Here is a 13,279-nt window from a genome sequence, read left to right on the forward strand (position 1 = left end):
CACCTTATTCAGAGTTCCCGAGCTTATATATATTTATTTATCTTCTTTACAATAAACAGCTCAAGGGCAAAAACTAAAAAACAAAACAAAAAAAGCCCACTAATGAACTTCCTTGCCATGTGTAATTATCTATATTAAAAGGAGGTTCACAGGTGTAAGGTTAATTAACATAACACTAATGGGATTCAGCCCTTCACTAAAGCATTTACTATCATATTATTAACCACTAACCATTCAGCAACACTGGTTTTCGCAGAGGGAGGCTTTGGTCAGGTATTCATCACGACCTAGGTGGTGTGTATATGGTCTTGGTAGAGTGGAGGTGGGGTTGTTATCGTAATGGGAGTGCATCAAGGAGGGTGTGTGTGTTGTGGGTGTGTTGGGGTGTGTGTGTGAGAGAGAGAGAGAGAGAGAGAGAGAGGGGGGGGTCTGTCATCATCATCAGCTTTTACTAGTCCACTGCTGAATAGAGGCTGGTGATGGTGGTGATGATGACACATTGCCCCACACCCTCCCTGATGCCTGTGGTGTGTACAGTTGACTAAGCTGGACATTCAACACCTTTTCCTCCTTCACTTGATTTTCCTCCTCTCCTTTTCCTCCTCTGCTCTCCTACCTCTTTTCCTTTCTATGTCAACCCCCCCACCTCTGCTGCCTCGGCCTCCTTCTCTTCCTTGAGTAAATAGGTCACTCTTCACCTTTCCCATCCTTCCTCTTTCCTCCTCTTTTTCCTCTCTTCCTCCTCCTCCTGCAGATTTAACCCGGTAGCCGCGACGGGCCAAATTTGTGCCATGATATAACCCCCCAAAAAGTAGATGATACATAATCTGATCACAAATGCATTGATATATATTGTGAAATGGATTGTGTGAGGGATGATTTTTTCTCGGTTAGAGGGACCATTAAGAAACATGATCCCCGCTGCTACAGAGTTAACCCCATTTTCCCTCTTAGACAGGACAGAGGTGTGTGCGTGTGTGTGTGGGGTGGGTGGGGGGAATGTCAGGTTAATCAGCACTGTGCAGAAGAATAATGAATGGAATGAACAAGTTTCTTCATAGGGTTTAATGTTAGTAGGATATTTACACACTCCCCAAAACAACTTGTGTGTCTACGTGATACAGTTGTGCCAGTGAGCCTGTTTGTTTATCCTTCATCTTAACCTTGAGCTGCATTCTTTACTGTAAAAAAAAATGTAGTTTGTCTTATCATGTCTGTTGTTGCAATGTATAATTTCCAGATACCAAATTCATAGTAATAGCGATATACAGTATATATATTTTTTTGCGGGCTTTTTTATTTTTTTATTTATTTATTTTTTGTTTGTTTTTTTACCCTTGAGCTGTTTCCTTTACTGAAAAAAAAAATGAGTGGAGAATTAATTTGTGATAAGAAAGTAAGAAATGGCAGAAGAGAAATAAGGAAATTATGTATTAAACAGTTACTTTATGCTTTAACTTCAGCCTAAGTTATTGCCTATCTGACCAAACTCCACATGTATGAGACTCTTGTAGGGATGGATCATATAGAGCAGAGTTTATTACAGCAATGGCTTACCCTTTTTGAGCTAATGATATGGGTACACATTTACGACGTGTGTATGACTTGTAGAAATGTACCGGTATCGTATGGGATGGAGAAAACCATATTTTAGTTATCAAGATATATTTTACTCCTAATATCAGTATGATTTGTATTTATGAACACATTGTTACTGTATGAAAGGCTAACTCTTGCAGTAATGTGTCATATGATTCCAAGAGTAATTTCACAATGAGCTAGCGAGATATTTTGCTCCCCATCCTTTAACATTTGATTATGATAACGTCTTTTGTATAGCAGGCTTATTTATATACCCTTTTCAGCTGAGGTTTTGTTGTATGTTATAGTGTAGCAGACTTTTTTGCATCCTCTTTTTAGCAGTTTTTTGTCCTTTTCAGAAAACTTTTGTATCCTCTCTTTTTATGGGGGACTGCAGGCTTTTGTATGTATCCTCATTTTATATACATGGTGGACTTTTTTGTATCCTCTATTTAGCTTCTTTTTTTTTCCTAGAGCTTCCCCTTTTAATGTATGTGTATGTGTTTGCCCTCCAGGAATGTATCATCTCGGGCATGCTGTCGGTGTCGGGGAAGAAGGTGCTACACATGGACCGCAACAAGTACTACGGCGGGGAGAGCGCTTCCATCACGCCCCTCGAGGACCTCTTCACCAAGTTCAACCTTCCCGCACCCGAGGAGACTTACGGCCGCACCAGGTATGTCGGTCGGGCAGCTGGTTGGTTGGTTACTGTTGAGTGGTTGTCAGGTTGTTTTGTTCTTGTCTTGGTGGTGGTGGTGTGTTGCTGTCTCTGTTTCCTGATGTGATGGGTAGTTCATAATTTTCCTCTTTCTAATCTTCTCTTTCCTCCTCCTCCTCTTCCTCCTGTTTGTCATTGTATTGCTGTCTCTGCTCTCTGAATTGATAGTTAGTTTATCGTCGTACTCTTTCTCTTCTTCCTTTTCTCCTCCTCCTCCTCTTCCTCCTCCCTCTGTTGGTCACTGTGTTACTGTTTCTGATTTCTGATATGATGGTTATTTTATTTCTGTTCTCTTCCTCTTCTTCCTTTTTTCCTCCTCCTCTGTTTCTGATTTCTGATATGATGGTTATTTTATTTCTGTTCTCTTCCTCTTCTTCCTTTTCCTCCTCTTTTTTCAGTTGGTTGTTTTGTTGGTCATTGTATTCGTGGTTTATCATTGTTCTCTCTCCTCTTACTTCTCTCGGTTGTTTTGTTGGTCCCCCCTTTTTTTTTTTTACAGCTAAAGAAACAGCTCAAGGGCAAAAAAAAAAAGCCCGCTAATTGCTGCTCCTACAGAAACAAAAGTTATGAGCAGCCAAAAGAGAGGTCAATTTCAGGATGGGAGGTGTCTTGCTGTCTCTGCCTTTGACTAGATAGGTGATAGTTGGTTTACCATTTACCTTCTTCCTCTTCTTCATTTTTCCTCCTTTTTTTCTCTCCTTATCTATATTTTTATTATTTTGCTTTCTCTGATTTTACTTGACAGCTTATGGTTAGTTTATTATTGCCCTCCTCCTCCTAAAGGGGCATTTGATACTGATCTTCAATTATCTCAAGAAGTTCATGAATGTAGTGACACGACTTGCCTGATGGGCGAGCCTCCCATAGCCCACTTAGCCGGGGGGGTACCTCTTTGGCTGACTGGTAAAGGAGTGGCTCTCCCGTTACGCTGGTCGTGGGTTTGATCCCCGGCACCGGCAAACCTTTCCTTGTCTGGATTAATTTCTCGTGTGTTTCGTTACACGCAGAGATCGTGTTGGAGTGGAGTAAAGAGATAAATTCAGGCATTTCATGAACACCAATGACTCAGATTTATTTAAGTTTGAAACTGATCTCAGAACTAGAAATAACAATCTACTGCTTTAAGAGAGGTGATGCATAACATATTGGTAGGAATTTCTTCTCAGACCAAGTAAACCGCCATTGAAGCAAGAGTTTTACAGAAGCAGTTAGTGCAAAAACGATCAACTCTTATGAAAATGGTATAAATAGCTATTTAATTTGGACTAAAGTAAATTGAACGGTATAGTACGTATGGGCAGCGAGTTTTTACATTGTTCTGCAGGTCATTGAAATGCTTGATGAACACAAAATAACCACAGCAGGCAACTTTGTGATAATCCAGCAAGCCTTCTGTTGCCTAATTGCCTAATCTTTAATGTGTCCTCCGTCACCTCCACCTCCTCCTCTTTTCCCTTATCTTTGTTGTTAGTGTATTGCTTTGTCAGGTTTGTCTTGATAACACCACCTCTGAGACATATCTTAGAGGCCTCTGCATGCAAGGTTATTGTGTAGTAGCAACTTGCCTCTTTCCCTTGCTTCATCATGATATTACCTCACTAAGTTACTTTACTTCTTTAGTTTTATTGGGGGCTTTTTTTTTTTATGCCCTTTTTTATTGCCGTGAAAAGAATAAATAAATAAATAAAAAACTATAAAATCTGATATTAGTTATGAGAAGGAATAACAACAGCAAGAATATGAGGGTTTTTTTCTTCATTTTTTAATTTTTTTTTTATTTATTTATTTATTTTTTATATTTTTTTACCCTTGAGCTGTTTACTGTTTGTGTTGACGCTAAGTAATTACCTTTTCGCCACTAAATGAGTCGACATTGTTCGTTATGCTTCTCTTCTGTACTAGAAATTATAATCCCCCTAATAACAGTTTGAATTCTTGAAGGCAGGAAATTTGAAATGAATAATAGTTACACAACATCAGGCGTGCAGGAAAACATCAAAACAACAACAGACCAACTTACCTTTTGCTGTGTTTTGTCATTACTTTTGCACTGTTGATCATCACGGTGAGGGTAGTTCACCTCGCTGCTATCTGTCATCCTTTTGTTACATTGTTGCGCTCTTTCTTATCTCCGAGTGCTCCTTCCTATCTCGGTGATATTGTGATGCTGAATTTCATCTTCTCGTCCTTTTTTTACAGCATATCTGATTCTCCTTTTTTGTTTCTACCGATCCTTAACCCAGTAGCAGCGACGGGCCAAATTTGTGGTTTTACCGTGTAGCAGCGACGGGCCAAATTTGTGGTTTTACTGTGTAGCAGCGACGGGCCAAATTTGTGCCATGATTTAAACCCCTCAAAATATATGATACATAAACTGATCACAAATGCTTTGATATATATTATGAAATGGTTTGTGTGAGTGATGATTTTTTCTCATTTTTCTCACCTTGAGGGACCATTAAGAAACATGATCCCTGCTACTACTGGGTTAAGAAAAAAAATATCATCCTGTTTTAATTTTCTTGCTGGCTGTTCCTTCATTTAACCCTTGATCTGGGACACCCCTATTGAGTTGTTCTTGAGCCAGTGACACCCACCCACATGTAACCCAGATCCACTTCCCTATGTGGGTCAGAATGCAGATGAAGGCAGCACTTGTCAATACCATACACCTTCCCCTGAGTCTGCCATGAAGGGTTGAGGTTTGATGGGAAAGAGACAGAAAGATGGATAGTTTAATGCAAAAATGCTGGACTCAATGGATGAAAAATCGTTTGTTTATTTATTTATTTATTTATTTTTTTTCAGTAAACAGCTCAAGGGAAAAAAAAAAAAAACATGAAAAAAAGCCCCTCATTCTTGCTGTCGTAGTTCCTTCTCTTTAACATTATCAGATTTTATTTATTTATTTTATTTATTTATTTATTTTACAGCAAAGGAGTCTGTTCAAGGGCATAAAAAAGGAAACAATAATAAAAAAAAAAAGCCCGCTACTCATACTCCTGTCTAATTTTTTATCCTCCAATATAACTCTGCCTTCTTAGTTTTGTTTATAATTAGCTATGTTAGGATTATCAAGAACAAAAATCGTTCCTATATCCTGTTGTGTTATCCACCAGTAAACCATGACCAAGACTTATATCATGGTATAGTTACAACCATGATAAGTCTTGGTCATGGTTTACTGGAGGATAACACAACAGGATACAGGGATGATTTTTTTTCTTCATAATCCTTACATGACTTCTTATAAACAAAATTAAGAAGGCAGAGTTGTGTGGTGGCGGATGGCGGATGATGCTGTTCAGGATGATATTGATTTGTATCCCTTATCTGTTAGTCTTCCATCACACTTCACGGAGATAATAGAGGCAGCTTTTATTTTATTATTATTATTATTATTTTTATTAGTTGTAGTAGTAGTAGTTGTAGTAGTAGAAGGAGAAATATTATCAGTAGGAGATTGTATACTTATAGATTTATCTTTTTCTGGTTTCTTATTTATATTTTTCTATAACTACTATTTTGTTATTACTATTATTGCTATTATTTTTCTATCATTACTCCTATTTTCTTTTCACTATTATTCCTATTATATTCCTCTCCTTATCATTTAACTTGTTTTTCTTCACGTACTTACTCCTCCATTATTTTCTTACTATTACTACTGTTTTCTTTTCACTGTTACTATTATTTTCCCCTCCTCATTTCTTATCTGATTTTTCATCATGTAATTACTCCTTCATTAACTCCTGTACCTCTTTGCCGCAGGGACTGGAATGTTGACCTCATCCCCAAGTTCCTGATGGCCAACGGTCAGTTAGTGAAGCTGCTCATCCACACGGGCGTGACGCGATACCTAGAGTTTAAGTCCATCGAGGGGAGCTATGTCTACAAGGGGAACAAGATCTCCAAAGTCCCTGCCGATGAGAAGGAGGCTCTGACATCAGGTGAGCAGCAGCGAGTGGTGGTGGTGATGATGGTAGTTAACCCGTCCGCTGTTATCGGCACAGATTTTGCCTTCACTGGTAGCCTGGTAAAATACACTCCCAGGTCTTTCTCTGCCTCTGTGGTGGATAATGTAGTGTTTCCCATGTGGTATTGGTATGCTGGATTTTCCCTCCTAAGGTGCATGACTACATTTTTCTTCATTGAATTGTAGCAGCCACTTTTTGTTCCTTTCCTGTAGCTTGGCAATGTCTTTTTGTAGGAAATCCACATCCAAGGGGTTAATGAATGTGGATTTCCTACAAGAAAACATCACCAAGCTACAGGAATGGAACAAAAAGTGGCTGCTACAATTCAATGTTGTTGTTTCATGTCCTTTTTTATTTTAATTATTTTTTTATTCCTTCTATCAGGTGTGTTATAGATTGGGGAAGTGCTAATTAATGGCTGCTTTTTTGTGTTTTCCTCTCTTTCTCTTTCTTCCTTTTAATGTTTTTCTTTTCTTTCCTTTGTTGTAGAGAGGTTTTTATTAAGTGCTCTCCTTCCAGCCTACTTTGTGGCTTTGATGGTGCCTCAACTGCCTTCATCTAATGAGCATAATCACATCATAAATATGCAACTCTACTGGAAAAATATTCTTAGAGGCTGCATAAAACTGAGATGAATTTGATGATATATGTTTTAACTCCTTTTGGTCTGGTAAGTTTTATGGGTGAGTAATTCGCATAGAAAGGACTCTTGTCCACTCATATTCCGCAGCTAGTGGGTTAATAACACTGAGAATGCCTAGGTCCTCCTTCACACATATCCTTGAGGTCTTCTTTGGTCTGCCTAGTGAGGTCTCGATGTCTGACACTGCCAAGTCTCTCACTCTGTATCTCTTCACACATCCAACAATCTTAGGCTCATTTGATCAGACAATTGGGGACTTACAGTATCACCCACATTTGCTAAGGCTTTCATAGAGGTTACTGTGGGTATTTCTATGGGTAGTTCCATGAGCCTAGTGGCAGTTTGACAAGGCTGCTGCACCATGAAAGTGAAAAGCACTCTTGACAACCCAACTAATCTCCTTTGTGGCCTTTGGAAACTGTTGTGAGAGCTGAAAGCATTTGAGAATACAGCCGTAGTCTCCTGATAGTAGATACTGAGAGTCCTGATCCTTATATCATCACTTTTTTCATTTGTAGGAGTTTATGGTTGTCTTCTTGTATTGTTTTCTTTGTGTCTATAGTGAAACCAAATTGTCGAGTCTGTTTGGGCGTAGGCTCCTGCGGGTCCTTTCCTCCCCTCTGCTCTACCACATAGTTCCAACACCTATCCCCTCCTCTCATATGTAAGCTGTAGGTAACATATGAGAGGAAAAAATAGGTGTTGGGATTGTGTGGCAGAGCAGAGGGGAGAAATGGACCCTCAGGAGCCAACGCCCAAACGGACTCGACAATTTGGTTTCACTGTAGGTCTGTAATGAATGGTCTTTCCTCATGATATTTCTTTACCTCCTACTACTTGTGTTTATGTTGAATTCTTCCTCTTGATGTTCAATTCTTGTTTTCTCTCCCTCTAAGTGTTTGAAGTTGATTTTTTTCCTTATCACAACAGTCTCCTCGCTACGAAGTTTGATGTTTAGGTTGTGACTGTTTTATTATTTTAAGAATTTAAACACTGCACCATTAACTTTTAAAAACACACGATTTTAACGGTGAATTTAAGTGTTCGGTGCCATATGACCACAGTAGTTACCATACCAGTTTTTTTAGGAGCAGCGAGTAGCGGGCTTTTTTTATATTATTGTTTCCTTTTTTTGTGTGCCCTTGAGCTGTCTCCTTTGTTGTAAAAGGAAAAAAAAAAGAAAAAAAAAGGACTCGGTAGATGCCATATGTCCATAGTAGTTGCCATATGACCACAGTAGTTGCCATTTGAGCACAGTAGTTGCCATACGACCACAGTAGTTGCCATATGACCACAGTAGTTGCCATATGACCACAGTAGTTGCCATATGACCACAGTAGTTGCCATATGACCACAGTAGTTGCCATATGACCACAGTAGTTGCCATATGACCACAGTAGTTGCTATATGACCACAGTAGTTGCCATATGACCACAGTAGTTGCCATATGACCACAGTAGTTGCCATATGACCACAGTAGTTGCCATATGACCACAGTAGTTGCCATATGACCACAGTAGTTGCCATATGACCACAGTAGTTGCCATATGACCACAGTAGTTGCCATATGACCACAGTAGTTGCCATATGACCACAGTAGTTGCCATATGACCACAGTAGTTGCCATATGACCACAGTAGTTGCCATATGACCACAGTAGTTGCTATATGACCACAGTAGTTGCCATATGACCACAGTAGTTGCCATATGACCACAGTAGTTGCTATATGACCACAGTAGTTGCCACATGACCACAGTAGTTGCCATATGACCACAGTAGTTGCTATATGACCACAGTAGTTGCCATATGACCACAGTAGTTGCCATATGACCACAGTAGTTGCTATATGACCACAGTAGTTGCCATATGACCACAGTAGTTGCTATATGACCACAGTAGTTGCCATATGACCACAGTAGTTGCTATATGACCACAGTAGTTGCCATATGACCACAGTAGTTATATGACCACAGTAGTTGCTATATGACCACAGTAGTTGCCATATGACCACAGTAGTTGCTATATGACCACAGTAGTTGCTATATGACCACAGTAGTTGCCATATGACCACAGTAGTTGCCATATGACCACAGTAGTTGCTATATGACCACAGTAGTTGCCATATGACCACAGTAGTTGCTATATGACCACAGTAGTTGCCATATGACCACAGTAGTTGCCATATGACCACAGTAGTTGCTATATGACCACAGTAGTTGCCATATGACCACAGTAGTTGCTATATGACCACAGTAGTTGCCATATGACCACAGTAGTTGCTATATGACCACAGTAGTTGCTATATGACCACAGTAGTTGCCATATGACCACAGTAGTTGCTATATGACCACAGTAGTTGCCATATGACCACAGTAGTTGCTATATGACCACAGTAGTTGCCATATGACCACAGTAGTTGCCATATGACCACAGTAGTTGCTATATGACCACAGTAGTTGCCATATGACCACAGTAGTTGCTATATGACCACAGTAGTTGCTATATGACCACAGTAGTTGCCATATGACCACAGTAGTTGCTATATGACCACAGTAGTTGCTATATGACCACAGTAGTTGCTATATGACCACAGTAGTTGCTATATGACCACAGTAGTTGCTATATGACCACAGTAGTTGCTATATGACCACAGTAGTTGCCATATGACCACAGTAGTTGCCATATGACCACAGTAGTTGCCATATGACCACAGTAGTTGCTATATGACCACAGTAGTTGCTATATGACCACAGTAGTTGCCATATGACCACAGTAGTTGCTATATGACCACAGTAGTTGCCATATGACCACAGTAGTTACCATATGACCACAGTAGTTGCCATATGACCACAGTAGTTACCATATGACCACAGTAGTTGCCATATGACCACAGTAGTTGCTATATGACCACAGTAGTTGCCATATGACCACAGTAGTTGCCATATGACCACAGTAGTTGCCATATGACCACAGTAGTTGCCATATGACCACAGTAGCTGAGGCACCATTACTACATACCCCAGCAACTCAATCATCAATCTCCACTCAAGTCTTTTTCTGTGCTTTAAAGATAAGATTATGACCGGAAACTTTTAAGCTGCGGCTCGGATGAAGTTTTCTCTCTAACACTTTAAGCCGTGGTTCAGATCAGGTTTCCTCTGTAACACGCACCTCAAATCAAGGCAGCCATCTCTATCACATATACTTACTGATAAGGTAATCGCTGTAGTTGATGACTCACTCTGCTCATAACAACACAATGAAACGTGATCCAGTTATCATAAGTTTAGATCCTGATATAGTTTACATTGTCCAATATTAGCAGGCCTTGTATGTTAGGTTATTGATTCTGGGGTGTAGGAACATTTAACCCCTTGACTGCGGATTTCCTACAAGAAGACATTACCAAGCTGCAGGAATGTTACGAAAAGTTGCTGCTACAATTCAATGAAGAAACATGTAAAGTCATGCACCTTGTGGGGGGATTTCCAGCATACCAATACCACATGGGAAACACCACTATCCACCACAGAGGCAGAGAAAGACCTGTGAGTTTATGTTACCAGGCTACCAGTAAAAGCCAAATCTGTGCCAATTGCAGCGGACGGGTTAAAGATGTCTTTCAAAGTAAATGAAAGAAGGGAGATTAATCCGGTAGCTGCGGGGGCCATGTTTCTTAGGTTAGGTTAGGTTAGGTTAGGTTAACGGCCCCTCTAAGTAAAATAATGAGAAAGAATCATCACTCACGCAAACCATTTCATAATATATATCAACGCATGTGTGATCAGTTTATGCATCATCTATTTTGGGAGGTTTATATCATGACAGAAATTTGGCCCGTCGCTGGTACATGGTAAAGCCACAAATTTGGCCCGTCGCTGCTACCGGGTTAAAGCACCTTCATAGTTCTTCCTTCTTTGTACATCCTATCCTACCACTTTCTTCTTTCTCTAAATGTCCTCTCCCACTACCTTCAAAATTACTTGTACTAGAAAAACCTAAGTATCAAGTAACACATTCAGTTCTGTTACATGTATGAGTTTTTACCTCCTGATATAAAGTGAGGTGATCAGCTAGGGGAAGAAAATTTTAACCCAGTAGCAGCGACGGGCCAAATTTGTGGCTTTACCGTGTAGCAGCGATGGGCCAAATTTGTGCCATGATACAAACCCCCCAAAATAGATGATGCATAAACTAATCCCAAATGCTTTGATATATATTATGAAATGGTTTGTGTGAGTGATGATTTTTTCTCATTTTTCTCGCTTAGAGGGACCATTAAGAAACATGATCCCCGCTGCTACCGGGTTAAGGTGACGGGACTTTGAAAAAATATCAGTGTTAGAAACTTATTAATTCCTACCATCAGTGTCCTGCAAATTTGATGAGGGTGTGGGAGACGTGGCATCAGGTTAAAAATGCTACTACTTATAATAATGATGATAATGAGAAGTAGAAGAATGACAACAATAACAAGACCAAATAAAATGATGGTAACGTCCTAGTTTACCTTTCACCTGCACCTTGAACCTCACCCAACACTTTTTTTTCTGAATCATCTTTTGGAATTTGTTGCACTTTTTCTTTTGGTGGGCAGTACTTTTATGGTCTATTTTTTTTAGTACATTTTTGGGCTGTTTCCTGTTTTAATACATTTTGGGGGTCTGCTTTTAGTACTTTTTTTAAACTTTTTCTTAAGTATTTATTACATTTCCAGACTTTTTTCTTATTTTCAGTACTTTTTTGGGCTATTTCTTTCAGTTTATATTACATTTTCAGACTTTTTCCTTGGTTTTAGTACTTTTCTGGGTTTTTTCTTTGTTTATATTACATTTCCAGACTTTTTTCTTGGTTTCAGTATTTTCTGGGCTCTTTTCTTCAGTTTTTAATACATTTCCAGGCGTTTTTCTTGGTTTTAGTACTTTTCCAACCTTTTTTTGTTGTTTTTAGTACATTTCCAGGTGTTTTTCTTGTTTTGGTACTTTTCCAGGCTTTTTTTTTTTTTTTCAGTTTTTAGTACATTTCCAGACTTTTCTATTTTTTTGCACTTTTCCAGGCTTTTTATCATTTGCCCTTAACTGCTTCTCCCATTGTAAAAAATAAATAAGTCAACAAAACCTCACCCTTCCGCAGATCTGATGGGGATGTTCGAGAAGCGACGGTTCAAAAACTTCCTGGTGTTCGCCCAAGACTACAGGGACGATGACCCCAACACCTGGAAGGCCATCCCCGGCTTCAGCCCCGAAACCACCACCATGAACACCGTCTTCGCCCACTACAACCTTGACAAGAACACCATCGACTTCACCGGACACGCCCTCGCACTATACAGGTACTGGCGGTGGTGCTGGCCTTGCTTGGGGTAGGGGGGAGGAGGTGGTTGTCAAGAGCGCATGAAGAGATGATTAGGTATTCTTCTCCCTCTTCATCTCCTTCATGGAAATTAGACATACGTTTTCTTTTCTGGCCTCGCTTGGGGTAAGGGGAAGGAGGTGGTTGTCAAGAGCGCATGAATAGATGATTAGGTATTCTTTCCCCCATCCCCCCTTCATGGAAATTAGACATACTTTATTTTTCTTAAACAAAGGATGCAGCTCAAAGGCAATAAAAAAGAAAGGGGATAGAAAAGGCCACCATATTGCTGCTCCATCAAAGGATTAAGTAAAAGAGTATGCGAATTCAGGCGTTCAAAAAGAGAATAGCATATAAGTAAATGAATAAAGTGAAATGCCATGAGATATTGCTCCTACAGAATGACAGAAGGATGATGGCTGTATTTTTTAGTGTGTGTGTGTGTGTGTGTGTGTGTGTGTGTGTGTGTGTGGTGGTGTGGGGTGGAGGGGAGACAAACAGACAAAGGCAGACACGGACATAAATGGACAGAAGAGTGGCATATCAGTTTCATTTTACACCTTTTTCATTGTCTTTGGCATTTTGAGTTAGTGGATTACATGAAGTGGTTCAATACTAGCATCAAGGGATTACACTTGAAAGAGGACAGTGATGGTTGTTGCCACACTAAGCTCCATGCCCCCTCAAGTTGTCTGGTCAGCAGCTGTTGTTGATGTTCATTCTTACCTGAAGGGAGTCATAACCATTAACACCACTCACCCAGCCACCCAAGCACACACACTCACTATCCTGCAGATTATACAATTTTCTGAGCTTTTTATACCTACAGGGGCTTGAGTCTTATTTATAATGGCAAGAATTTATTTTTCTATAGCTAAGTCAAAGTTGTTGTGTTTGTTGTAAGTCCAATTCTGTGTGAAAAATAATTAATTATGATTCTTAAACACAAATGACATCTGTATGAAGGAGTTCCAGGAACACGTCAGTATAGATCACTTCCAACATTA

The 13,279-nt window shown here is 39.7% G+C and overlaps 1 protein-coding gene across 1 annotated transcript in view; it reads left to right on the forward strand.

Moving 5' to 3' along the window:
* Window positions 1-13,279, forward strand: part of LOC126983212 (rab GDP dissociation inhibitor beta-like) — a 29,563-nt gene that overhangs the window by 12,012 nt on the left and 4,272 nt on the right. Inside the window, exons 2-4 of the mRNA XM_050835832.1 lie at window positions 2,097-2,257; window positions 6,071-6,249; window positions 12,054-12,252. Coding sequence (XP_050691789.1) covers window positions 2,097-2,257; window positions 6,071-6,249; window positions 12,054-12,252 — 539 coding nt within the window. The remainder of the gene's footprint in view (window positions 1-2,096; window positions 2,258-6,070; window positions 6,250-12,053; window positions 12,253-13,279) is intronic.

The sequence above is a fragment of the Eriocheir sinensis genome, chromosome 53 (genome assembly GCF_024679095.1).
Source record: "Eriocheir sinensis breed Jianghai 21 chromosome 53, ASM2467909v1, whole genome shotgun sequence".
Lineage (NCBI taxonomy): Eukaryota > Metazoa > Arthropoda > Malacostraca > Decapoda > Varunidae > Eriocheir > Eriocheir sinensis.